This window comes from Camponotus vicinus, unplaced genomic scaffold (assembly GCF_025532165.1).
Source record: "Camponotus vicinus isolate PSW18456_S1 unplaced genomic scaffold, iyCamVici1.0 SCAF_12, whole genome shotgun sequence".
Lineage (NCBI taxonomy): Eukaryota > Metazoa > Arthropoda > Insecta > Hymenoptera > Formicidae > Camponotus > Camponotus vicinus.
The window spans coordinates 14,931,533-14,957,831 of record NW_028141948.1 but is presented as its reverse complement, the minus strand read 5'-3'; the positions used below and the strand labels follow the sequence as shown (position 1 = coordinate 14,957,831).

Sequence of the window (26,299 nt, the reverse complement as noted above, 5' to 3'; positions counted from 1 at the left end):
TTGCTTTTAAAATAACTAGCACATATATATGAGGATTATTAATCCATTTATCAACTGTTATCGATATAATAATTTTCTTGCGTTTTATTTCGTATTTTATATTTTATGATGCCTTTTCGATATTTCCCAATATTTACTATATTAAATTACGATATATTTCGATTTAATATTTATCGTATCCTATGTAAGATAATGTCAAAGGAATTATAAAAGAAAAATAATAAAAGATGTTATTTTCGTTAAAACTTAAAATTATGTGATCAGTTTCTCATGTTCATATATATTTTCCTCTCGAGAATTCCTAGTTCCATGAAATTCCTTCTCCGAACGGGCCGTTTTTTTAAATTAAAAACCGATAGTATTATAAAAGAAACTGTACAATACTGTATAATATGAAGTTTATGGGGAATTATCGAATGACATATGTACAGTTCTTTGTTATCATTTCTATTGTAAACAAGTTTTGCTTTTTTTAACAATGTGCAGATCGACATTATTTGCCGGCATTCTCATAATCCGATTACAAGCGATAATCTTGAAAAGATTGCCTACAGACTAACCATTAAATAGACATCTTGTTTTCATGCCTATTCAAGCTCATCGTGATTTTGTCAAGAGATGAAATAAAACGTAACCGCGATAATCTTTTATTGCGCACATAACGCTATTAAAGCAAACGTACAAAAATTGTGGCTTCATATTAAATTATATCGTTCATAAATCTAGCCAATCTGTACAATAAAAATTCATTGTACGATAGTACGAAGTTAAATCTCATAAACGAATAACATGTACATCAAAAAATAAATTGAAATTGTGGCGTTGTAAGAAACGAGTATGAAATTCGTAAATAATAATATTACATTATATATAAAAAACTAAGTATATACAGAATGTAAGATACTTTATAAAAAAATGATGTAAAAAATTTTAATGGGCATGCGATATTAATTGTGTCGTATTAAGAATGCCATATTAATTGATCCAAGTGCTATGGTATAAATTTGCATAAAATAGTCTATTGGTCTAAAAACATACCGTGTATATTTTAGATACGTATTCGTCGATTAATCTTCTCTTCACATACGATGTGTATTAAATTTTTACTTAAAAGTCTTTTTTATTGAGTTTGTCCTAACATAGCGAGCGATCGAATAATCCAATGGAAGTCAATCAAGAATGAATCGATTGGATATGTCTCGTTGTTCTCGTTCGTCGTTGAATACTTTGAAGGTAAACGAAGATGCATATCGGACGATTCACGCGTGAATTCGTTATTAAGTCAAAATGTATCAATGCGGCAGAACGTACATGTAGCGGCGCGTGTTTAATTAAAAGCGTTTGAGCGTGGACGGCGTTTTCGTTACGAAGAAACATTTTTGTATCAATAAGGCCTTTCACTGGGCCTAGTGAAGCGAATGAAAAACTTTTCTATCGATTTTCCTGCATTGGCGACGCACAATGGTGCGAACGAGAAATCTCTGAATATTTACAAAAAAGAGATCTATATCTAAAAAATATAAAAATATATGTGTATATCCAAATATACTTAAAAATATACAATTATTGACAAATAAAAAAATATGATAAAAAAATTGTGAAACACATATGTATATTTTACAAAAGAAATACATAAATACATGTACGATTCAAAAAATCTATTAAATTTTGATATAGGTTTTAATATATATATATATATATAATTATATATAAAATAATAAGATATATTTAGTAAATATTTCTCTAAGTATTACAAATAAATTTCTTTCGTTAGTACACACACATTGCGTATTTTTATCAATTCGTTAAAAGATATTAAATAAATAATTAAGCAAATAATAATTAAATAATTATATATAACTAGATGTGTTATAAATAATTAAAATAAAAAAATTAAAGAGCAATCAAAATAAATAATATAATTTAAATTGATCAAGAAAATAAAAGAAAAAAATGCAAGATTTCGTTTTCTAAATCTTTTTTAGACATCACCACTATGCAATAGCGGTGATAGCAGTTTTCTATTTGCGAAGGGGTAGTTTGTCCACTCTCCCGAGAGAGTACGTTTTTTCGCAGCCGGTGTTTTTTCTCACCCTCTTTTATTCGTCCACCAGGACAACCGTGGAATAATTTTCGCATTTCGAGCTGCCACACGTGCTGTCGATCCATCTCGAAACAATTACAAAGAGCCAACATCTCGTTCTTCAGAATAATATGAAAAAGGCAACGCTGTACTTCAGATTGCAAACATGCAATGAATTCTTTAAACATAGGAATGACTTGAATTAAAATAAAGCGATTTCAAAAGAACATTGCATATTATTTTGCAATGTTCTTATTCTATGTTCTTATTCTGTTCTTATTCATATTGCATGTTACTTTTTGAACTTCATAGTAATATATAATGTGTAATATAGAAAAAAAATTATTTTCAACGAAATATAATAAAATAAACTTTAGAAAATATTTAAAAACCTTTCATATATTTTATTATGTTTTTCATTATTTTACTGTTATACAAAAATGTTTAACTTTAAAGGTATAATTTTATATTAATTATGTGTTAACGCGTAATATTACTATTTTTAAATGTACCGAGATTTTGTATTGAATCAAATAAACATTATACGTCAGTATTTATAAATTAGCATATTATATCAGTGTAATTATATATTATATACATTTTAAAAATTTAAACAATAAAATTCAAAATGCACATGAATAATCAAAATATAAATATACATATATACACATCGAACGTTAAGAATATCGCTTTATTATTTCTTCAAAAAATTTTGTGAAGTCAATGAGATGCAAAATGCCAAATACTAAAACAAATACCGAAATTAATCGGCAAAACAAATCGGTAAATTATGAATAAGAGGATTTGTTTCACACGTTATGCTCTTTTATGAGAATTCTCGAGCAATTTTATCGGTTAGTTCCTTTTATGTTAGCCTGAAAAATTCTGCGTACCCGACCGCGATCGCCTATGCTCAGAGGAATTTCAATATATCTCAATAGAGACGAATAACTGGCGAGAAAACGTTTTCATATTTGAATTGCACTTACATAGATTCTCGTACTGTCGCTCGCGGCGGATGAAAACTATTGTTTCTGTCTCTGTGATATTTGCGCTTTCGGCAATATGCGCAACTTTAATTAGCAATTGCACGGTTAAGCATTAACTCGCGAGTTGTTATTGCAAAACATTAATTGTGTTAATTGTATTACTGTTAATTGTATCCTATATTACGGAAACATTATAAAGCAGTTGTATCAGTATCAGTAAAAAAATCAGTATCAAATTAAAAATATTAAATCTCCTAGAATTTTGCGTTTACTCGCAAATTCATAATTATTGTACAGAGATTTTGTGTCTCGTTATCTCTCTCTTTGTTTTGTATTATTTTAAGAGAGGAAATACTCTCTATTGCACATCAGAAATAGCAGCATAAAATGAGAATTTTTTAGATGTATATATAATGTGAAATGATGTCACAGACAGAAATTAATAACACGTGCATGTGCTTTCTTAAAATCTACATTTTTCTAGAGCGCTGAATTATTTTCTAAAAGTTAAATGATATAATTCTTTAATATAATTGACTTTTTTGAAAGATTCTAAATATATGTTAAACTAAATATATATTCTAAATATATGTAAAACGACATGCTTAAGCAAGTTGAAGTTTGCCTCTATTAATAACTATGATCAAAATACGGTTATTCCAAAATTTCATTTTTGTGGATAAATAAAAATTTGATAAAGTTTATTATTCTTGTCAAAAAATGGCATTAATTGTTAATAGTAAAAACATGAGTTTATCGAAAAATACAACCTCAAGTTAATCTATAGAATAAAAGTTCATTCTAAATTTTTTTTGTGATGGATGAAAAATATTTAGTTATTTAAATGTAAAAAGCTTTATGACCAAAATACATTAATTCAATGAATGTTATATGCAATAAAGTTGTTCACATGATAAAATTACATACAATAGGAATATGGATGGATCATTTAGATCTTTGTTAATTGATAAATTTGAATTGGAAATAGCTGATACTCTCGAGTTTTTATTTCTAATTGAGGTCTTCCATTCACAATTAGCTAACGCATTCATTATTTTAACTTTTCACATACATATTTTCACATGCTATTTATAAAATTTCGTGTTTTAACATATGTCGAAAAAATATGATAAAAATTTGAAAGATAGAAGGAAAGGTATTCTGCTAATGAATAATTAAAGTTATATACTTTTTAGAATGTACTCGACATTTGTAATGTGTGTGTTTAAAAATTATTTTGCACCATAGGCAAATCACGTGTGGTTCAACATTATGTCATGTTATATTTATATAAAATAAATTTAAATTTTCTAATACAAAAACTATATAATTTTTTTTAGTAAAAGGATTAAAAAATATGTATATAACAATGTATATAAGATTGCAATGTGCTAAAATGACACTCTTGATGGCCTTGACCCTTAAAATTGATCGTTTATTCTATAAATTTCTTTTCTTTGGCCATTCGCTTGTTACGACATACTCGTTTGTCGTGAAGGGAAGAAAGTCCGTCCTCTCGTAATGAGCAGCGACAGTCTCAGATAATTTGTCGAATTTTTTTATTGGCCTACTTTTTTAAGAGCTATATTACATACTAAAATGAAAATGTGTACGTAAACTATAAGAATATTAGAATATTAGAATTAGTTTTCTCAAAGATATTTAAAAAAATAATATATTTATAATTTTATTTAAAAAATCATGTATATATAGATATAATTCTTTGTCCCAATCATTTAAAAGCAATAAAATGAATCTTTAATAAATCCCTTTTTAATAAAAATTTGTTATATTTATTGCTTTTGCTTTTAGGATTATATTCTTGGATTATAAAAAGCATTGAAAAATTTATCTTTTATTTTATAACTGAAAATTATTTGATTATATTAAAAAAACAAATTTTTCTTTTTTTTTCCAAATTAAAGAAATCTTGTTATGGTAAGAAATACAAAAATAAATTTTAAGGTGTGTTAAAATGTAAAAGAAAAGAATATATTGTAATGTACAAACTAATTTATAATCCTTACAATATAAATACATATTATATAAATTAATATCAAAGCTAAAGAATTAGGTTCTCATATTCTTTTTTTTTATTCTTTACTCGCAATATTATGTCTATATAAAAACTTATGGATAATTTAAAAAATTAAAAATGAAAAATTTTCGCATTAAATTATTATTTCCATAATGATCAATCAAGAGTGGAGAATTGACTGATTATCAAATTTTTTTTATATTTTGTCAATTTTTTATTTTGTCATTATAATGTAACATGCAATATATATTTTAGTAGGAACTTCAAGGAAATAGCGTATATTCAAACTTAAATTTTTTTACTTTGAAAATTATCTCAATAAAATGCGGTTTGTACTTATTAGACCGCGAAATGCCGGTTATAGGCCATCTTTTCATTTAAAGAGAGAAGTCGAGAGAAGTCTGAGAGAAAATTTCTGAATGAATCTCATAAAGAGGAACTTGCACCGATAAAGAGGATGGTAAAAAAACTTCTCGTTAAATTCAGTTTGTAACTTTAGAATACTATTGGTGGGATACCGTTTCGCGATCTTTATGACATTTTTAGGGGGATATTATCTTAATGAATATTTTCATAACCACAAACAATTATGTAAAATATTAATCTTCGCGCCGCAATTGATTAATTAAAAATAATTAATAAAAGATGAATGTAAAATATTCCGTATACCAGATAAATTTGCATTTCTTTTCATAATTCTTTTTTCAAAATACGAATAGGTTTAATCAATTTTACTTATTGTTAGTATCAGATTTACTAGACGCTTAATCGTTTGATGAATTTGAAAAATATTTTTTTAAATGTGTAATTTTACACATTTTTTTAAATGTGTAATCTTTATTTTATCAAAGTATAAAATTTTTAATATCTTATAAAAATTAATAATAACACTTATTAATAAACTTAAAATAAACTTAATAAAATTCATTATTTTTTCGTTAAAGTATTTAAGTACTTTAATATTTTGTGTAGCATTTTCTAAGCTTTATTTAATTTAATTATTAAAGATAAAACCTTTTATCTTTTTATATCTTTCTATACACATAAATTGTTAAGTTCTTGTCCTGAAATTTAAGCAGATTATTGAGTATATATTTTATTAAATCGTAGATACCTTTAATCGGAAATCGGATTCCAATTTCCTCTTAATTTACTTTGCGATGTATGTAGTAGTTCAAAGATGTCTTCATGATTGACTTTACGTTCTGAACATTCGCACCTGAACGACGACGTTATGTCATGTCAGAACAATTTAATCTATTGTCGTTCTAGAATTGACAAGCACTATATGATAGATTTATTAGTCGAAAATATATTATATTTTAAGAAATATCGTATTATTTATACTCGTGTTTTATGTATCTTGTTTATATTACTCTAAATTTACGTTGTCGTAATTTAATTATTACAGACGCGGGGGGAAGTATTACTGAGTGTCGCTAAAACAGCATCGAGTTTCAAAGCTTTCATCCAATTTATCGCAAATTACGAAGCATCCCGAGAAAGCTTTTGTTACGAAGATCACTGCATTCCTGCTTGTGCTCGAAAGAAGAAATGAGAAAAAGTAAAAGATTAAAAAGAAATGTCTATTATTCCGCGAATGATTGCAAGTGATTCAATTCTTTGAAAAAATGATATTTAATAGTAAATTTATAGCGATATTTAAACATATCATGAAATTTGCAACATTTTATTAATGATGAAAGAATCTCAGTCACGCGATATAATTTTGTTTTTGTTTTCGATAATCAATCTTTCAGAGTATGAGTTTGTCAAAACAACACAACACGTGATAATTAATAATTTGTTTATAACACATAACACATATTCAAATAATTAAAACATATAAGATAAAACTGTTTTAAATGTAGCGGATAGCTTTTAAAATGCACGATAGTACATCGAACAATAATCCATATGTTAAGATCATTTTCTCGAGATAAATCTACAGTCGGCTTTACAAAGGTCACAGTTACATGTCCAGCAAACCTCCTTTCATTACGAGATGAAACCTTCCTTACAGATAATTCCGCAAAGTTAACTGTCTATAGGTCAAAGTGTCTATAATTCTCCTCCAGTGTTATAAGAAAAAATTATTATTACACTATTCTATTTATTCTTACACAAAACGTGAAACTATTTATTATCACGAATATTAATCTTTAATTTAGTTTGCTCGGTTTCTTTATTGATAGAAAAGAATTCAAATTTCTCTCTCTCGACATAGTTATTCAATAAAACTTTTCTCTACACTCAACTGAAGTGAATTTAAAATTATTATTATAATTAAATCACTACGATATTAAATGATTGATAAGAGATTTCTTATCATTTAATCTCCCAGAAACTTTATTATATTCGCAATTATTGTCTATCGCTTATAAGCTTGAAATTATTAGTATAAGCACTTATTAGTTAAGAATAATTAGTATCTTGACATTTCAGTAGAAGTCAGAGATTTAAGATATTAAAGAATCAATAAAATTAGAATGTCTTAAAGAAAAAAGACGATAGACGAAGAAAATATAAGTCAATAACTTTTTCTCTCCGTGACAGTGTTTTTTATCTATAAAGTAAAAAAAAACGATTGAAATCATCTGATTGGTCGGCTAAGAATAATATAAACAAAATTTATCTTCCCTTTATTCTTTTTTTTATTGACATTATCATCAGAATATCAATAAGCCCGCTAATAAATCTCCGAGAAGTAGCAGTTAATACGCCAACGAAGTGGCGATTCTCATCCTCAAGAGGACGAGAAGCGCACCGGGGCGAGCAGGTACAAGTTGCGCCGCAATAAAGCGAAAGGTGAAATCGCTCTTGAAAGTCGATTACTCGCTTCCTGCCTCGGAAAGAAGAAAGTGGGCGGCGTTCGCGGGGGGTTCGCCCCTTTAATCCGATTAAATACGTCATTCCTGCTCTACGCTCTTCTATATAACAGGTTAGCATGAGGAAAACGCGAAGCTAGCATTATCGATCTCGGATCAGCCTGCTTGTTCCACTTTGCAACGACTGAGTTACGTCTCTCTTCTGAACCACGATCGAAGAACCATCGCCGACAATAATCGCTCCCTCTACGATATATAACAATGTCGATGACCGAGATAAAAAAAAAATATCGCGCGCATCCCCCCCCCCTCCCCCTCGCAAGCGCGAGAATAGGCGATCATCATTTGACGCGGCGCGTCGATAAACTGGCAGATAAAAAGATAGGCTCGAGAGACGTTTTAATAGATCGTCGCCCCCGCGCGGCAGAAGTAAAGGGCAGGATCGTAAATTGCGAACGGCGAAACTTGATCGCGACCAGGAGAATTTATCGCAATTGATTAGATCTGCCGAGTTTATGACACATCGCGGATAGTCCGCGGATAGTCCTTAATTACTCATCTCCAGAATACTAGCGACGAGTATCGGAAAAACAATTATTTTGTTTCTCGCCACAAAAAATATGTAAAAATAAATATTTTTTTCTTTGACGTATATGAAGTTTTCAAATAGTTATTTTATATTATTATATTTATATAAAAATAAAATAAAATAAAATATATTAACAATATAAGTAAAATAAGTCACATAAATAATTAAATGAAAAGATTCTAATCTTGACAAGATAATAGAAGAAAATTTTTAGATAACTTTGTTGCATGTATTTTTGCATTCTTTTTATGGTTCTTATTTTAGCTTATTTTCTAATACATTTTTTTATATTAAATATATACTGAATCATTTCCTTCAGAAGTCTGGCAAAAATATTATTTTAATACTTAAACAAGAAAGTAACGATATTTTTATCTATAATATTAATATAAAAGCTTATATTTAAATATTAAATCAATTAATACATGAAATAAAATTTATACATAAGTACGCAAAATAAACGAAATAGGAAAAATAGTGTCGAAAAAATCTATCATATCATATATATAAAATCATTTATCAATGTTTACGATCTTATGAAAAAGTATAGGAAAACCTCACAATTCTCGTCTCTACATTAATTTCTGTCTATTTATACTGAATAATAATTAAATGAATTATTTTATTTTATTTTTTTTTTAACACACTTTACTATTATAATTATAGAAAAGTATCTTCTCAGTGATTTTTTAATTTGAGATCTTGATATTATCTATAAGTATTAAAGTTATATAAAAACACATACAAAGTCCATTTGAAATTATATAAGAAACGGGCACGTATGTGTGTATGTATTGGAATTGTTTTATTTACTTATTTCAGATATCTAAGATTTAATTCATGATGAATTTTACTTCAATTCAAAGTTTTAATTCGAACAGCTTTAACATTCTGGCGCGCGCCGAAATTTTGTTTTAATTTAAATAAGAAATGTTCTGCTACTATATAAAAATATGCTTTATAATTATATATTTAAAGTAACGTGGTTGTTGATGTTTTTAGATTTCTCTTTCATCAACCTTCGCTTCTTTACAGATATATCGGTCAAGAGCAAGAGTTAAATCAAGAGGAACACCCTGTTTGTCATTTTTAAGAAATAAGATGGTCGATTACAATCTTCAAATCAAAGCGACACGAACATTTGCAATTAGCTAAGATTAGCTCTAGGAAATAATGTGGTTTTCTAGCAACCGACATTTTACGCGATCTCCTCTTTGCTTCATGAGAAGTTTACGATCAAAGATACTGATCATTAGCGCGCTCTGAAATTAATACCGTCCTCAAGCGATAAAGGTAAATTGAAGAAAAAAATCCTTTTTTTTAGGAAATCGTCATAAGCATTAATTTCTCGAATACAAAGATATAATATAAAAATCATATCAGTTACTTAATAAAATATATTATAAAATTTTAGAATATACTTGAAAATATAAATTCTTACAGCAAAAGCTGTATATATATATTGTATATTAAGAGTATTGTATTATTTTTCCCCCAATATAATTATTCCAATTAATATTGTTGAATTATTATCTTTGATATTTACGATAACTTGTCGAGAACTTCTTTAATTTTTTTGAGAAGGAAAAATATGTATAATAATTATAGAATTTTTAATTCTACGAAAATTTGCTTTTAACATTATTTTAGAGCAATTCAATTAAGCGATGCGACTCACGATTTATGCGCAGCAAAAAGTCGCGTAGTTTAACTAACACGTTACGTAAATATCATTATTCTTCTTTCAATTCCATTTACGAAGAGCAGCTGCTTTCGACATAATGGAGTTACTACTGAGAACTGCGGGAATGCTCGTATGTTCCGTAACGAAATCATTCATTCATCATTTACTGAATGTAGAAGTGAGAATTTTTTTATCATCAAAATCAATTAATGCTTGTTAAAATAAACTTCCACATGTATAACAGATCTGTTATTTCAATTTTATTAAAAACGAGTTTTTCTATATTTCTGTGCACATGCAACACGTATAACGCTATGTTTTCAAATATAAAATAAATATTGCTTCCACCAGCAATCATCTTTAATGCACTTATTAATAACTCGAACTATTACTAGTTTATTAGTTTGACGCATTCAAAACTTGATTCTCTCATTGCAATAAATCAAAATATATAATTAATTCATATTATTTGCTCGTCCGAGAAAATGTTTTGAGATACATATTTCTCGAACATATACTTGAAAAATGACTGACGTAGAAAAATAGAATTTTGTATCTTTCTTATTTGATGTATCTCATATTGCTTCAGACTTACAACTTATTACATTAACAAACTATAAGAGAAAATTCTTCAATCAATTTCTTAGTTCAATCATGTTTTTTTTAATTATATATTATAAATTATTCTTGATTCTTTCTACAATCCAATCTTCAATATTATACTATATTATTTTTCCAATCACTAAATTTCAGATTTTATTAATTTATTGTCTTTGAAAAGAGGAGAATGCTTGTAAAAATATATTAACTTAAGCCTAAAAAACAAAATTATTATATCAACACGTATCGTTTTGAAACTTTGTTGGGACAAAATCTGATCCGTGAAAAATTTGATCAATCTCATAACTTATGAAACTTACGAATTCGTAAGTTTCATAAGTTATGAGATTGATCAAATTGATCGCAAACAAGAGTTTGAAAAATTTTTCGAAACAATTTTAATAAAAAGGCCGCATAATGTCTCGAGAGAATGTAATAAAAACTCACCGGGATGAGAAAAGGGCGCGTTCGCCCGGGACTTGCTCGAAATGTAATATGCCGAAAAACGTGGCGCGTCTACGACGAGCGGGAACGCGGAAGGGGTCGTCCTCGATTCGACGACGAAACGGCACTGACCGTGTCAGACGAAGCGCTTGATGTCGACTACTGCGAGTCGAGCCGAGTCACTTTTGAGGATTCTGCGCAGCGTCGTCCATCACTACTCGCGGGTTCTCCTACCTTTAGCCACGTTTCTTCCATTTTTTCTCACGATTCTTTTCTTCCCTCAAATATTTGGGAGATTTAGAATATTCAATAATAGAAATACATATATGAGTGTGATATTTTTTCCGTGAGAAATTGAAATTTTTGTCTCAATCTTCTCGAATTAATCCTAGAAAATAATTTAATAATAAGTATTGCATCTTTTTTAAATATTATTAATATAATTAATGTAAAATGAGATATTAAATTTCTGTTATTTTGAAAATTTAATAGAAATTTTAAAGCTATAGAGAATTAGATCAAATTTACTGCGACATTATGTCGATAGAAAGGGGAAAGCAAGAGATAAAGAACTCAGGATTAAGGTTTGTATACAAAAATGCATTTTTTTTGAAATTATTTTTTGCAACCAATTTCAATATCACCGTAAAGTTGAGTAGCTTTACAAATCCAAAGCATCCGAGAATGCTTCAAGATTCTTCTTTGCAACCCAATCCTTCCAGTAAAAGCTCGTAGTTAATCTTCAAAATTTCTAGGAATTATATATTTCTATGAATATTATTTCCGGATGATCACTTTTCAACGCAATTATCAACTTCTCACTGCGGATTCTGGATTCTATGCCAGAACCATGTTGGAAGACTTTGTAAGTCATTCATAACAAACTTTCCGGAAGTTCCCTTCCGCTGACAATCAAGCAACTCGTATAACTTTCAGGAAATAGGAAACAGATTGCACACACATACATAAGCTATTGATGTTGAATAAAATATATGCGTCAAATTCTATTATTAGCGATGCAAACATATCTAATAGAAAATTTCTGTTATATTACATTTATAAATTTTAAATTTTTAAAAAATTCAATATTCAAGAGAGAGAAAGAGAGAGAGAGAGAGAGATTTCAAGATTTTAGATTTAATTGAGAGATTAAAATACACAACTTTCAAACGATTTTCTCTGCTAAACTAAGACAATGCATCTAAAGTATTTAATCTTACTTATTATTTAGTTTGCTTTTTACATGCTTCGTTAATTAAATTGCTTCTATAATCCAACTACAATATTAATTACAGTTCTCTCAAAGATAGAAGATATTGTATACTATGTCTTAATATAATTGTGCATTAAAATATAACGTTATTCATTACGATTTTTCATTTTCTGGAATAAAATTGAAAATAATTATTATACAAACAATTATCTCTATTGATCGATTGAAATCGATATTTGATACTCACTATTATGTAACCATAATACTCGCGAGTACTTTCTTCTTGCGGTATGATAGCGTTTCGCGAGTTTCATGGTACTTACGTAATAGTTTACAACATACTACGTAACAATCCGCAACTTTGTTAACAACTTTGTTTTTACCAGTTTCCGTTCGACAGTTTCTCAAGCTGAGCGTATAGAATATGCGTTATTCACTTCGCAATTAAATCAGTAAGGGGATTGTTTATCACGGAAATCACACCAAATCAGGAGGATGCATTATTTTTAACGATGGATTATAATTAGTTATGGTTGTCAGATGACAACTGAATACTTGATTTGATGCGATATTGTGAAATAATATACACGACGTTGCTTTAATCTAGCATTTCGTTTATTGTATAAATATATCACCAAATAAAATATTATGTAGTAAGATTGCGTCTGCGTAACGCGAGAAAGAATGCGAAGGAGATCGAACGGGAACGCTATTGTAAGAACGAGGCCGAAGATAAGGAAAAAAGAGCGCGCTCGATAAAAGAACGTATATAAAAAAATATATATATGTAACTGTACCGGGAAGTTTCTATGAGCAAGCAAGAAAAGCCATATATTCTCCTGCCAGAAGCAACAAAGTAAGTGGCAAACCACCCGCTACACTTCCTCCACTCACGCAGATCGAATGGGAAGGAAAAAGAAGATCGTGTGTTCGATCGTGAGAGCTTCATCGTCGCGAGTGCATTCGCTCTTTTACATAATATAGTAAAAATATATCTCTTTTCGATCTCTAGAAAATATCATTATCGTTATTAGCAGTATCATGATCATCGTGTCATCATTATATCATCATCATTATTATTATTAATATCAACTTCAATTAGCTTATGTATCACTAGACAATGAAAAATTGTGAACGCATCTTTCCTTTATGTACTGAAACTTCGAGACCATAGCTGTAGAAGTAATTTTATATTTACTTTTCGCTTAAAATATCATTTTAAAAAATGATACATTCATTTTAAAAGACGAGGAACGTTTAACGATACATAGAATTTTTTGAATTTTTTCTGCTATGAAAATTGCGTTCATATAATGAAATACATGAAACCTTTTTTATATATGGCTGAACTGTACTCTCGAACACAATCCAGAGAGTAATTACCTTCCCGCTTAATCGATGAATTCACAGGTAAGGGAAGGCCTCGTTTTAATTCTTCGATCGCGATCGCATGTGCTCGCGCTTTCTAAATAACGATAAAACCTATGTAGGACGTTCACGTGATTTTTCAATTGATCGAATTGCACCACATTATTATGCATTTATATATTATACTTACAATTAGTAAAATAACAACGATTTTTCATTTTATCGTTTTATCTGGGATGTTTATTCTATGATGTAAATGATTAAACGCGAACGCCCAAATATGTGTCTCGCGAATATCGTACATACATTTAAATAATTAAAAAAGATTGGCATTTTCAACATGTATGTATGTACGAGAATAAATTAGTAAAAATTCTCGCGAAACATCAATGGCCTTTACTTGATTACTAATCTTCGCTGTTTGAAAAGAGATTTTGCGTAAAATAACTGTATCGAGGCAGAGGAACTTTCCCTCACCCGAAAAGAATTCGGGCACAACCCTGAAAATATTATGTACATTGTCCTCTACTTCATTTCTCTCTATCTTTCGTACAATTTTCTTTGCTTTATTATGGCAAGTACAAAATTATCCTTGTTTGAACTTTCGTAATTCAATTGAAAGAACGAAATAAAAGGAAAAAGAAGAACAATAAATGCTCTTATCTAATTCCATGCACGTGTGCGTAATTCGTGCTGCATCGCGCAGTTAGCATCAAATGTGATTTTCAGTTATTGAATTATGAAGATTGCACATATTGTAAAAGTGAAATAAGTATAGAACAATCGCATTCAATGACTAAATGCGCGATGAGGATACATATTGTTGTTTATCTGGCGACGATGAAAGTTAATCCGGAGAGAACGTTCAACGATGGAACAATGACTAATAACATTTTGTAACAATGAATCGAATTCGATCGTCCATATACATAACATAAGCATCTATTAAAAAAGAAATTCAACAACATATTAATACGTATAGGCTTATTCATAATGCGCGCTGTATTTTATATCCGCGAATATTACTTTACATAAATATATCCAAAAAGTGTCAGAAGAGAGAGGTATATATTTCCATATGTGCGCGCTTTACAAATTTTTTTTTATTTCTTTTCTTCCTTATAAGATTTCATAAAGTATGTCGTTTTCCAATTTTGAGTCATAAAAGAATAGTCGCCTGGTAAGTAAAAGACGAGTACGATTTAAAAAATTTTTGATAATTAAAAAAAGTCTTCATATCAATTTATCTAAAAACTATTTCGATTGTGATGTAATTTATATAGTGATTTGAAATATCTTGCTGTAATACGATAAAAAAATTAATATTATTTTAAAAAGTATCAATATAGAAGATGTATAAAGAAAAATGTGTCATAAGTATATACACATATAATCTCAGTACCGATAATGCGTATTAAAATTTTCGCATAATTGTTTGCCAAAATCATTTATATTTCATATTTATTTTCCTAGCTTGTACTCTATAATAACAGAGTTAAGCTCTACTCTTTGAATTTAATTTGTAAATATTACAAATCGTACTTGGGTAATATATTCAAAGGCTAATCTGCACCCCAACTTCAATGCGGTTCACGAGATATCTTTCATTGTGAGCAGACATTAAGGCATTAACCTGTGCGCTAATTATGACTGTTTCAATTTATATTTCCACAATTTCTTCTCGCTCGGACGTGTTTTTTTATTGAACACAAATAATTGCCAGCCGATAAAAGCTGCAATTATATGCCGACTTCCGTACTTTTCTCATCAATTATAAATGCGGAACGAATTTTTTAAAACGAGTTCATTAGGGCAACAATTCTACGACTGCGATTTTCGAAAAATGCAGTTTCACATTTCAGTAATTGATTTAAATTCTTATAATTCCGCATGCTTCATTCATCAATTTGATATCGTACTTTGTGTCATTCGAAAATTTCGCGAATAACTTTCACGCATACCTTAACCAAATCTGTGATTTATTAAGGTTAATATCGCATCGGCTGCCAGACACCGGTGGTTTCATCCCGGCGATAGTAATGAGGTTTATTATCTCGGAAAACAGTGACGGCTGGAAATTGATTGTCCTGAATATATTTGAGCGTCGCCCGTACCTGAAACAGAAATTTTGTCATTGTCTAATAATGCGCATGAAACGTGTGCAGTTGGTTTTGTTAATTTATCTTTTTCTTTCGAGATGATTTATAATATTATATATAAAAAAATATATCAATTGCCATTACTTGTGAGACGAAATGTGGTTGTTCTACTTCCGGTGACGTTGACAGATGTTGCAGGATGAATTGATCGGTTTGCGCCAACCAGAGATCCACACCTCGCAAAGGATCATAATTAAACGGACCGATTCTAAGTAATCCAAGACCGCAATCGTATATATCCAGAACCTGTGCATAAATAAGACAAACGTATTTAATCTTCTGAAGAGATTGGGTTAAATAAAATTTGATAGATCTCTCATTTAATAATAAAATATATATTTTATTCATTTATATAAATAATTTGCGAACACGCGAACTATGAGCTCTCTCTTGTACATAGTTAGTGCTTAACTATAAAATACTATTACGAATACAAACGTTGTATACACGCACCTGCTGACCCCCGGTCAATTGTCTGGCGCACCGCAACGCCTGATCTGGGCCTTTGTCGGGGAAAGTTGCGGGAAAGATCTCACCCGTCTTCACGTTCAACCCGATACCGTAGATCACCGGCCAATGAATCCCGCCTCTCACAGTGGTATTTAGCTCGCCCACACAACATAATGTCAGGTCGATTTCCACCGGTTGCTTATGAAATGCAGCTGAAAACCACATCGATCTCGTTAACACTATAGATGAAACGCGATATTGTAATTTTATTGGATTTTATTTATTCAACTGTCATATCAAAAAAGTTTCATTTCTATATAATCTAATATTATTTGATCTATATAAAAAATAAAACTTAACACGCGGATATTAATATAGATCATATTAATTTTTATCAAATTAAATTTCGGAAAATGTAACATAAATTCTGTACATGTTCCGTTTAATTTATCTCTTTACTTTATTTCGAACAAAGGGAGCAAATGATTTAATTTTATTACATTTACGAATGAGATAAAACAGATGTAACCCGGTTACATTTGCAAATGTAGTAATTACAAGCTAAAAAAATTTATTTTCAGTAGAACAAACTCCAGCACTATTTCAGCGTTACTGAGAAAAATTACATATTTAAAAAATTAAGCATATTAAGCATATTTACTTACAAAGTATAGTGTAGAATAATTCCTCGGAATAGTTTCGCGGATCGGAGTAACCACCGACCAATTGCAATTCCAGCCGACCTTCGGGATATCCAAGGGTGAGTTCCGTTACCCTCTGGATCATCGCCACCGCAGCATCTTCTGTTCCAGAACCGTCAAGATGCGCCAGTGCTGCGGCTCCTGAACCTGAAAACCAGATATTGAGAATCTCTTATGATACCATGTGCGATTTGAATGATGCATTTAGTTATCATATAAAAACAGGAAGAGAGAGAGAGAAAATATGCTTGTTTAAAATTATGATTAATCCCGATACAAGAACGAATAAATTTTGCACTTATTTTTATCAATTATTAATATTATAATTAATGTACATATTAACAGCTTGTTTACTGCTATTGAAAAATAAATAGAAAGAAATCCTCTCGAGATATCCAAATAAAAAAAAATTATCATCGTTTGCGCTTTATGCGACCGTCACTACGTATCTCTTTTCGCAACAAATATACCGATTAAAAAGAAAATTAATTTCCGAGCGCTTAAACATTGCTACCAAGCCGGCTCGCTAATTATCGCAGCGTAGTAATTATCGCGAGCAAGCCGGCGTATTGGGTCTCTCTCGCTGTTTATTACATCGTTGCATCGAGCGAACGAAACAGCTAAGAGCACTCGCATTGTACCGTGATGTACTGAAACGATTCAGCATCACAGAATGTATCCGAGAGCGCCTTCTCGACGAGAGGATCGATCTCAACGCGTTCACTAGACGCGATTTATCGTCGTACATCTTGAACGAAGTGGAACGAAGTGAAACGAAAAGAGAGAATGGTAGTTGAAACGCGTGTATTCTTGCAGGATGGCAATGATCGAGATACTATAAACATTCAATTCGCGAATGTATTATGCGTATTCTCTTTATTAATTAATGTCTTTTATAAACGCGTTATAATAATTATTTGTTACGATAATTAATTTCTGAATATTCTTGCACGACAATAGTTGAGCAAGATGGAAAAAAACTCGCGATAAAAAACACTTTTATATTGCGAACTGTTACTTAATTACGTACTTTCGAAGTCGCTTTCTATCTCTGCCATTATTCACGCGCAACCTTAAGACGATCGGAGACACCCAGCCTGAGTCGCGATGCACTGTCGCCGCAGCAGGAGAAAGTTAAGGAGAACGTACTCGATAGTTTTGTCGAGATGTACGGTACAATGTTGATGGGTTTCTTCATACGAGAAGAAATACGTTACAGTGCGGAAAAGCAACATTTATGGAGCTCCGTGTACATTTGTTGTTAGTTATAAATGTCAGGCTAAGAAAACGCACGTTGAAGAAGAAAAATAATAATTTGAATAAATTTTTAATGTGCACGCAAGATTATAATAACGATCTCTTGAGAATCTAATCTTTTTCTTATCGTTGTATAAAATTAGAATTTTTCATAACTGTAATTTAATATTTTTCTTTCGCGGAATAAATTTCTTGTTTTTCTCTAAGTGAGATATATTGAAATTACACGTTTCCAATTGTATATTGCTATACTGCTTGCATAACAATTTTCCTCGTGGAAAATTGTGCAAATAGAGCTCATTATTTTACAAATCGCGCAATTATTTGCTCAAAGCTTTCCGAACTTGACATCATGGAATTAGCAAGTCATTTAAATGACTTCGTGATATAGATGTGAATTGTAAATTGATCAGCGCTTTTTTTTTCGATTTCGACAAAACTGATTTTATTACACGGCTCTTTTCCAAATAAATGACATTTCGCATTTTATTTTTTCGCTTTACGATAATCATATCATGAAACAATTATCCGAATGAAAAATAAATAAATCCATTATAAACCTATGGACAAAGAGTATAAAAATCGGCATAAAATCGGGGAATTCCGAGATGATTGTAAAAATCTTCAAACTTTGACTTAATGTTATTTTTTTTCAAAAGTTCTTGCTCATCAGTTCCGTGACTAATTCACATTAGGTGAATTACACTGCGCTCGGATTTCTCTTTCTTTTTCTCTTTTAGATGCTTCTTTGCCTATTTCTTTTTTTTTTAAAGTTATGCTAAGATCTTTTACGTCTCTCTTATTCAGTTTTAATAAAAAAATCTAAATGCACATAATTTAATAATTTCACAGACATATCGCAAACCTTAATTTTTTTATCAAAATTGATAAAGTTTATCTCTTTAATGTCAGAGTGGCAATAATCTCAGAGTGATTGAAAATGAAGAATTTTTGCGCGAGAGGGAGAGAGAACTAAGTTTCTGAATTGCACTAATATATCTTGCTGATATTCGCATCTTGCTTAAAAAGAATTTCCATTTTATTAATTTTATTATGAATGTTAAGATATGAGTTTTACAAGATAATTATAAATAATTGACATTTTTCAATGACATCATACAGATCGGACAATCTCGCTTTGTCGTTGCATTATTCCGACCTCTTTTTTTTCCACTAACCGCGTCGCGAGCAGTCGTTTATATGCAACTGACTAGTTTATAACGACCGCGATTGTACTTTCAAATATACTCACCGGAATGCCTGACGACGACGATTATGCACGTTGTCATATCGTCCGAACCGAGGATGTTCACGTTCTCTGTGAAAGCGAAAAAGAATAGTTAGTGCGGTAGCGAGCATAAATACAACACTTCGAGAAGTTATAAATTGTTAGAATTGTTCGCTGATGCAGCAGAAATTTTTCATGCTTGTGTAAAATAAATTTTTCTGATTTCCAAAGAGATTTATATTTCTATATCTCTACACACATTTACTATTTATTATTTTACTAAAGATATTAAGATATTAAGATTTTCTCAAGTTTGCACGAGAAACAATTTTAGATCATTTCAAAAATTGTATATATAATTAAAATAGATTATTTCAGAAATTATATATATAATTAAAATAGATAATTTAGAAAGAGAACGTGACGTGTGCAATTCATTGATTTCTACGTTTGATGTATTTTTATCATAAAATGCTAAAGACGCGTGAGAAGAACAGTCGCTTTTTATACGAGATTTATTTTAATACGATAAATAATTTTTGCATTATGGAAAAATATATGTTTCAATATGAAATTTATGACAATTTTATTACTGTAACAATCAGACGAATCGTTGTTATTTTTAAAAATTATATTATCGAAAAAGAATTGGACTGTAATTTGCTCCGATAACATGCGAAATACCGCTCCATAACAGCATCCGTCTATTTATCAACTCGTGCGTTTGTTATTTTTTTATTCTTATAATTAAGTGTAATCATAACTGATAGATTGGCGGGTTGCGTCAATCTTGCAATGATATCACACAAGTTGCCGGTAACACAGTTCGATATAACATATCCAGAGATAACACGGAGATCCCGTGACTATATTGCATCAGTGACATGTTCTTTTGATAGATATCGACGGATTTTTTGGAAAAAGATTTTGCTTTCAAATTTCATGTTTATTAAATATTTCTATGATTTGAGCATATTTAACGTCAATTTGCTCTACTCATATATATATATGTATCTTAATAACTAATCTTAATAATTAAAAATAGAAAAAAAAAATGATAAAAAAACGAGTATATAGTGCAAATTTGAATATGAAGAATTATTCTTCTATTATTTAAATTATCGTCTTTTCCATGTCTGATAGGTTTTCAATTATTATATGGAAAAAAAGAGTCGCCTTATATACTGTGAAATTAAACATGAAGAATTATTCTCCTACTTATACTATTTAAATTATCATTTTTTCCATATCTAATGATAGGTTTTCAAGATATACGACAGGGTCATCTTATCTGGAGCGCAAGTCTTCTATAAAGACTAATGGGTTTTATCTAACACGCATTTTCTCGAACTTAATGACCATAAGATCGCTTAGCGACGATGTCAATAAATTGTACGATAACACAAAAATCGTTTATATACATCCCATATCTGCGACGCGAGATTTATTATTCATGTCGAATTCATTTCAAGTCATTTCTTATCCGATCGTCGGCGCGTTTGTGTAACTCACGTGAAACCCTTTCGTCTCCTTGAGCGTTTTTACCCAACTACGCTACCACAAAAAACGGCTCGCTTAAACACGACATATCGCACTTACTGTCCTGCGGCAGAGTCGCAGCCATTTCCCGTTGCTGGACGTAGAGGAGGCCCACCGGGCCCACGAGTTTCGCCGGCATCGAGTGCAGCTGGGCCGCGCTCTCGCGATATACCGGGTGAGCCGCGTACAAGGATCTGCTGTCCGCGGGTATTTCCTCCTGCAGGACCACCCCGCCCACCACTAGCACCATCCTGCAAAAGCGAAACGAAGACGATGTCGATTAAAGCAACATGGAAGATATCTTATCTAAAAGGCGATTACTTTGCGCGATTCGGCGCGCATGGAATTAATTAATTCCTGAGAACAATACGAGCTCATGAGCGATTGATAATTTATGCCAATAGCGGCCATTTTTCAACGATTGATTTCCATTTTATTTCTCCACTGACGCACGTAGTCTTAAAAATGGACGACACGAGATTTCTTTATTGGACGAAGTTCAAGTTTATGTTTAACGGACGAATAAAAAAAAGACATTAAAAAACTCTCCGTTGTTCAGTAGTTACCTCTCCACGTTTTTATGTCTTCTACTGATGTAAAAATATATCAATATATAATTTATACAGTAAATATAACTTAATTCTTTGCAAGGCGATAATTAAAAATATTTTATAAAAAAAAAATTCATTCATGAGATAAAGTGTTATTATAATTACAATTAAAGTTGCAATAATCTTCTTCAAAATACCATCTTTTAAAAAGGGCCGTGTTTCAAATCTCTACAGATTGAATATTTTAAGGAGAGAAACATAAGACAATTATTATAATTTATCCAAAAAGGGGAAAGAAAAATTTGTAAAAATTGAATGTAAAATTGAATTAAGAAAAATTTGAATTTTATAAAAATTTTGTAAACATTTTTACAAACAATATTTATACGCCCTCTCAAGTCACTTGTAAATCCAACGGTCCGGCGCACATGATCTCGTGTAATAAATCATAACGGGCGGATCATTAAAATTAATTTACGGCAACCGTAAAGCAAAATAATTGTCGCGCGCGACGCAACAGGCGGGTGTTAAACGTCACGCGCGGTTGGCTTATCGAATATAAATTCGTTCGTGCGAGAGAAAACGCCCTCGTTCTCTTTCGATCCTCACAATGAAGTCCTCGGATATATCTCGGATATATCTCGGCGCACGATCGAGGCTTAGCATTGTGTGACAAAGCCGGTTACGGGATCGAGAGATCCGCGATTATCGGGCATATTGTCGGCACCACGCTACGTCTCGTCGCTCGTGTTGATCGTGTTAACAATCACGAAACTAAGCTAGATCGACTTATTTCGAGGTGAAGACTAAACTCGATCTCACAAAGTTATCCACTGTGTCATTACGAGCGACTTTACTACTCTAGGATATTGAGTGACATTATATTGAAGGTATATAAAAGAAGAGCAGATTATCTCCGATTATTAAACAAGTATATAAATTATTGGAAATATAAAGTTTCTTTTTCTCTAAGAAAAAATGAAAATTTGTCTCCAAAGTGTACATCAATCCATTGTGTTTCGGTTAAGTTCAATTAAATATAATCAATGATCAACATAGTAATTAAAAAAAATTTTCTCTTCTCCCTTCTAGTATAGGTGCGAGAAATGTATATAAATTATTAATATTTATATGTTACCATATTATAAGATCCAATAAAAGATCCAAATATAATAAATAAAAGATCCAAATATATATTGAATCTTATAATATAGATATCTTATTAATTACAAAAAAGTATATTGCAGACATTTCGTATAATAATTACTATGAGCAGTGGTAACATATAAATATTAATAATTTATATATATTTCTCGCATCTGTGTGTTCTAAAAGTAAGAAAAGAGAAGAAAATAAATAAATATATATATTTCCAATCGTGAGAGAAGGCTATATAAGACACATTAATCGTACGTCCATCTCTCTATATAAATCACACTATTGATCTAAATCTAAGTAAATATCGAAGCTTCGCCGATCAATAAAACGTCGATGATTATCATCTTCCTTCGATCCTGGCTATTCGTTCCTGCGAGAGTCTGGAAGGATGACGCATCAGATAGCGTCATTCTACTTTTATTAATTAATAAAAAAACAGACAATAATTATGAATAATACATGTTCCGCGCGATTTTAAACGTGGAATAATCATTAATTATATCGATAGTGTTCGTAGAAAGGAACACCTCGAGAGATATAAAGTTTTCGCAAAAACTCGTCGTGCGCGACACAAATCGCGGCAAGGACTAAAATAGATCCCGATTCACATGTCGTGCCTGCAGCTGCTTCTACGAATACAGAAATATGCAACGACCGTGCCTCTCATATATTCCTTCTCTCTAATAAATTTTTTGTTCTTGTTTTATTCTCTGTAATTATTGATATATGAATGTAATTCTTATAATTTAACTACACTCCTATATTCTTTTTTCCTTATAAAATTTAATTATTATATAGAACTTATATAAATAAATCTTTCTATTTCCTGTATTATTTCCTTTCAATCTTATTATTCCTGTATTATTATTTCCTGTATTATTTCCTTTAAATCTTATTATTTCCTCCATTATTTCCTTTCAATCATTTCAAATATACTCAAGTAAGGTTTGCTTATCATCATTATAAGGACATAATAAATAGAAATCGCGATATCTTTTAAAATTGTTGTGAAGAGATATAGAAATATAATTGAAAATTAAGAGGACTATTAATTAAAGAACATAAATTTCATGGGCAAAGATAAATTTTACGCGTACTTAGGATAGATCTCACTTTACTTCCGCGCGAGAGAGATGTTACTGGTTAGCTCTAATCAAATATCCCGCACAATCCGTAATTACATCCCATTCTCTTTCCATCGATCTAGAAACGAAGGAGCAGAAAATTATAGAGCGACCGGCCGCGGGCGGTATCTTAGTCGCAAGCCGCGTATACAATGTACGTAGGTTTCGGTATTAAGGAGTACGGTATACTGTAATCCAGATGAGATAATTGCATGTTTTGTATTCGGTGGAAATATCGCGGCTTAATTATACGGCGCGCGACATGCGATGCATACCGCTCGGAGCTCTTGGAGAGCGAGTGGATACTCGCTCGCTATTCATAATTTCGCGTTGCGATTCGTTTCGTTCCGTAAATGATGCTCGCCGCGTGACGAAAATCTTATGCCGACGTAATTAGGATTTTTGGAGATGCAAGGCTCGCTCCTCCTGTTAAAATATGGGCTCGTTCGTCTACCGTTAAAAAAAATATTTTTTTTTATTTTTAAAGATATGCGATTTGGAACGTCGACGTGCTTCGTAAATTCTGCCTGGAGGATAGCTACGTTCATTTACGCGAAATAGATCATCATTAATCAGTCTTTAAAATGAAGAGTGAAATTAAGAGTGACACGAGTCAAAGGAAAAGATTCGCTGCGCGAAATCCTCATCCCTGTCATCGTAATTGTTGCGCGCGACAGACTTATGTATAATTATTTGCATCACGAGCAACTGCTTGTCTAATAATAAGATAAACAGATCTCTGAGCTACGGTCCGGTTGTGATCGCGAATAGTGATCACGTGGAAGCCGCGGCTACGCTGACGTAGCATTGCGACAATTCGCGTAAAACCGATATTATCGCGTGACATCCGTGCGCATTCGAGATAGCTGGAATTTATATATGTACGTATATTATGTATATTATTCGAGAAAAAGCACTATTTGTCGCAATATTACTCTCTATATCTTATAATAAATTCTTATAATAAAATATGATATCACTAACAGATTTATTGCAACACGTTGTTTACACGTGCTGTTATCACATGATTATCACATGGATTGCATTTACAAAATTTCAGAGCTCTTCCACCCGAATAATATAATACAATGTGTGTATACGTGAAAAAATAGATAGATAGAGAAAGAGAAAGAGAGAGAGAGAGAGAGAACGTGCGATAAATTATAAAATTTAACCCACACAAAGCTAAATTAGAAATTAGTTAAATTAATATATTGCGATATATAATAAACACCCAAAAGATTTCATTCTCACATTTTATATATTGTACACCAAATTACCTTATTTAGTTGATTTTGTTTCTAGAAAAAACAATCCGTAAATAACAATTTTTTCTCGATAATAGAGTATGATACGAAAAGCACGTAATATATGACTATATGCGTCTCTATATTTTTCAAACTTATGATCCTTGTCACATGTAAGACAATAGAATTCGATAATAGAAGATCTCGCTATTAAAATTCCGTAAGCACTTCACTGCGAGATTTTAAATTATTTTTCATATCACTGTTTGTATTTCAGTCGATATTTCTTGATTCACGATATCCACTAAAAATATCTATTGTCACGGATTTATCCACCTTTTATCACATGTTAGACGATCTCTTTTATGCTTTTAAAAAGAAATATCTCGATTCTACTGATTTATCGTTGTGATTTTAACACGTTAATGAGTACTACCAAAATTAAAAATCGAGAATAATTATTTATTACCGACTTGCGTTAATAAACGACTGTCACTTTCCGCGAATCAATTCGCGACGAGATCCAGGATTTCGAAATCACCGCAAAATATGTCGAAGCAAACGCATTAGAGTGATCACTTCATGGTTCGCGTTGCAGGATGTGCCGATCTCGAAGGATCTCGCGAGGAATTCGAGCCGATCGAGGATCCAACTGAGCTGCGACTAAGTTCGCCCGCGACGTTTTCATTCAGTCGACGTCGACTGTCCCGGAGCTCATTAACAAATCGTGTTAATTATGATTTCCTTTATCAACCGGGGCGGCGATTGGACGGCAGCGTGGACGCGGTAGGACGGGTTAAAATCCAAGCGGGACCAATCGGGACGGGCTCATCGATCGGATGTCGGGGTACCGTGAACGAGAAAATAACATGTTTGGCTCTGTCGGCAGGGCTTAGGAATCGAAATCGCCTCGATCCCGCATATTTTTTTTTCTTATTCTTTCCGCTTGCACCGGCGGCCGGTCGAGCGGCGCGATATTACATCGTGAGAGCGCTCGTTCAACAGAGTGGCTAAAAAATTCGACGATACGAATTTTAGCGAGAATCAGA

The 26,299-nt window shown here is 31.2% G+C and overlaps 2 protein-coding genes across 3 annotated transcripts in view; both read right to left on the bottom strand.

The window, feature by feature from the left end:
• Window positions 1-11,722, bottom strand: part of LOC145963266 (GTP-binding protein Di-Ras2) — a 70,919-nt gene extending 59,197 nt beyond the window's left edge. Inside the window, exon 1 of the mRNA XM_083085011.1 lies at window positions 11,259-11,722. The gene's annotated coding sequence lies outside the window, so the exon portion shown is untranslated. The remainder of the gene's footprint in view (window positions 1-11,258) is intronic.
• A 1,339-nt stretch (window positions 11,723-13,061) lies between these two features.
• Window positions 13,062-26,299, bottom strand: part of Ntan1 (N-terminal amidohydrolase 1) — a 50,798-nt gene continuing 37,560 nt past the window's right edge. The window contains exons 1-7 of one of the 2 annotated variants that reach the window (XM_083085010.1): window positions 25,284-25,948; window positions 21,231-21,421; window positions 19,656-19,721; window positions 17,111-17,293; window positions 16,449-16,657; window positions 16,080-16,241; window positions 13,062-15,950 (exon numbers count right to left, since the gene is read on the bottom strand). In XM_083085010.1, coding sequence (XP_082941136.1) covers window positions 15,825-15,950; window positions 16,080-16,241; window positions 16,449-16,657; window positions 17,111-17,293; window positions 19,656-19,721; window positions 21,231-21,420 — 936 coding nt within the window. In that variant the 5' untranslated portion in view covers window position 21,421; window positions 25,284-25,948 and the 3' untranslated portion in view covers window positions 13,062-15,824. Of the gene's footprint in view, window positions 15,951-16,079; window positions 16,242-16,448; window positions 16,658-17,110; window positions 17,294-19,655; window positions 19,722-21,230; window positions 21,422-25,283; window positions 25,949-26,299 lie in introns of those variants that run through there. The other variant, XM_083085009.1, reaches the window with a different exon arrangement.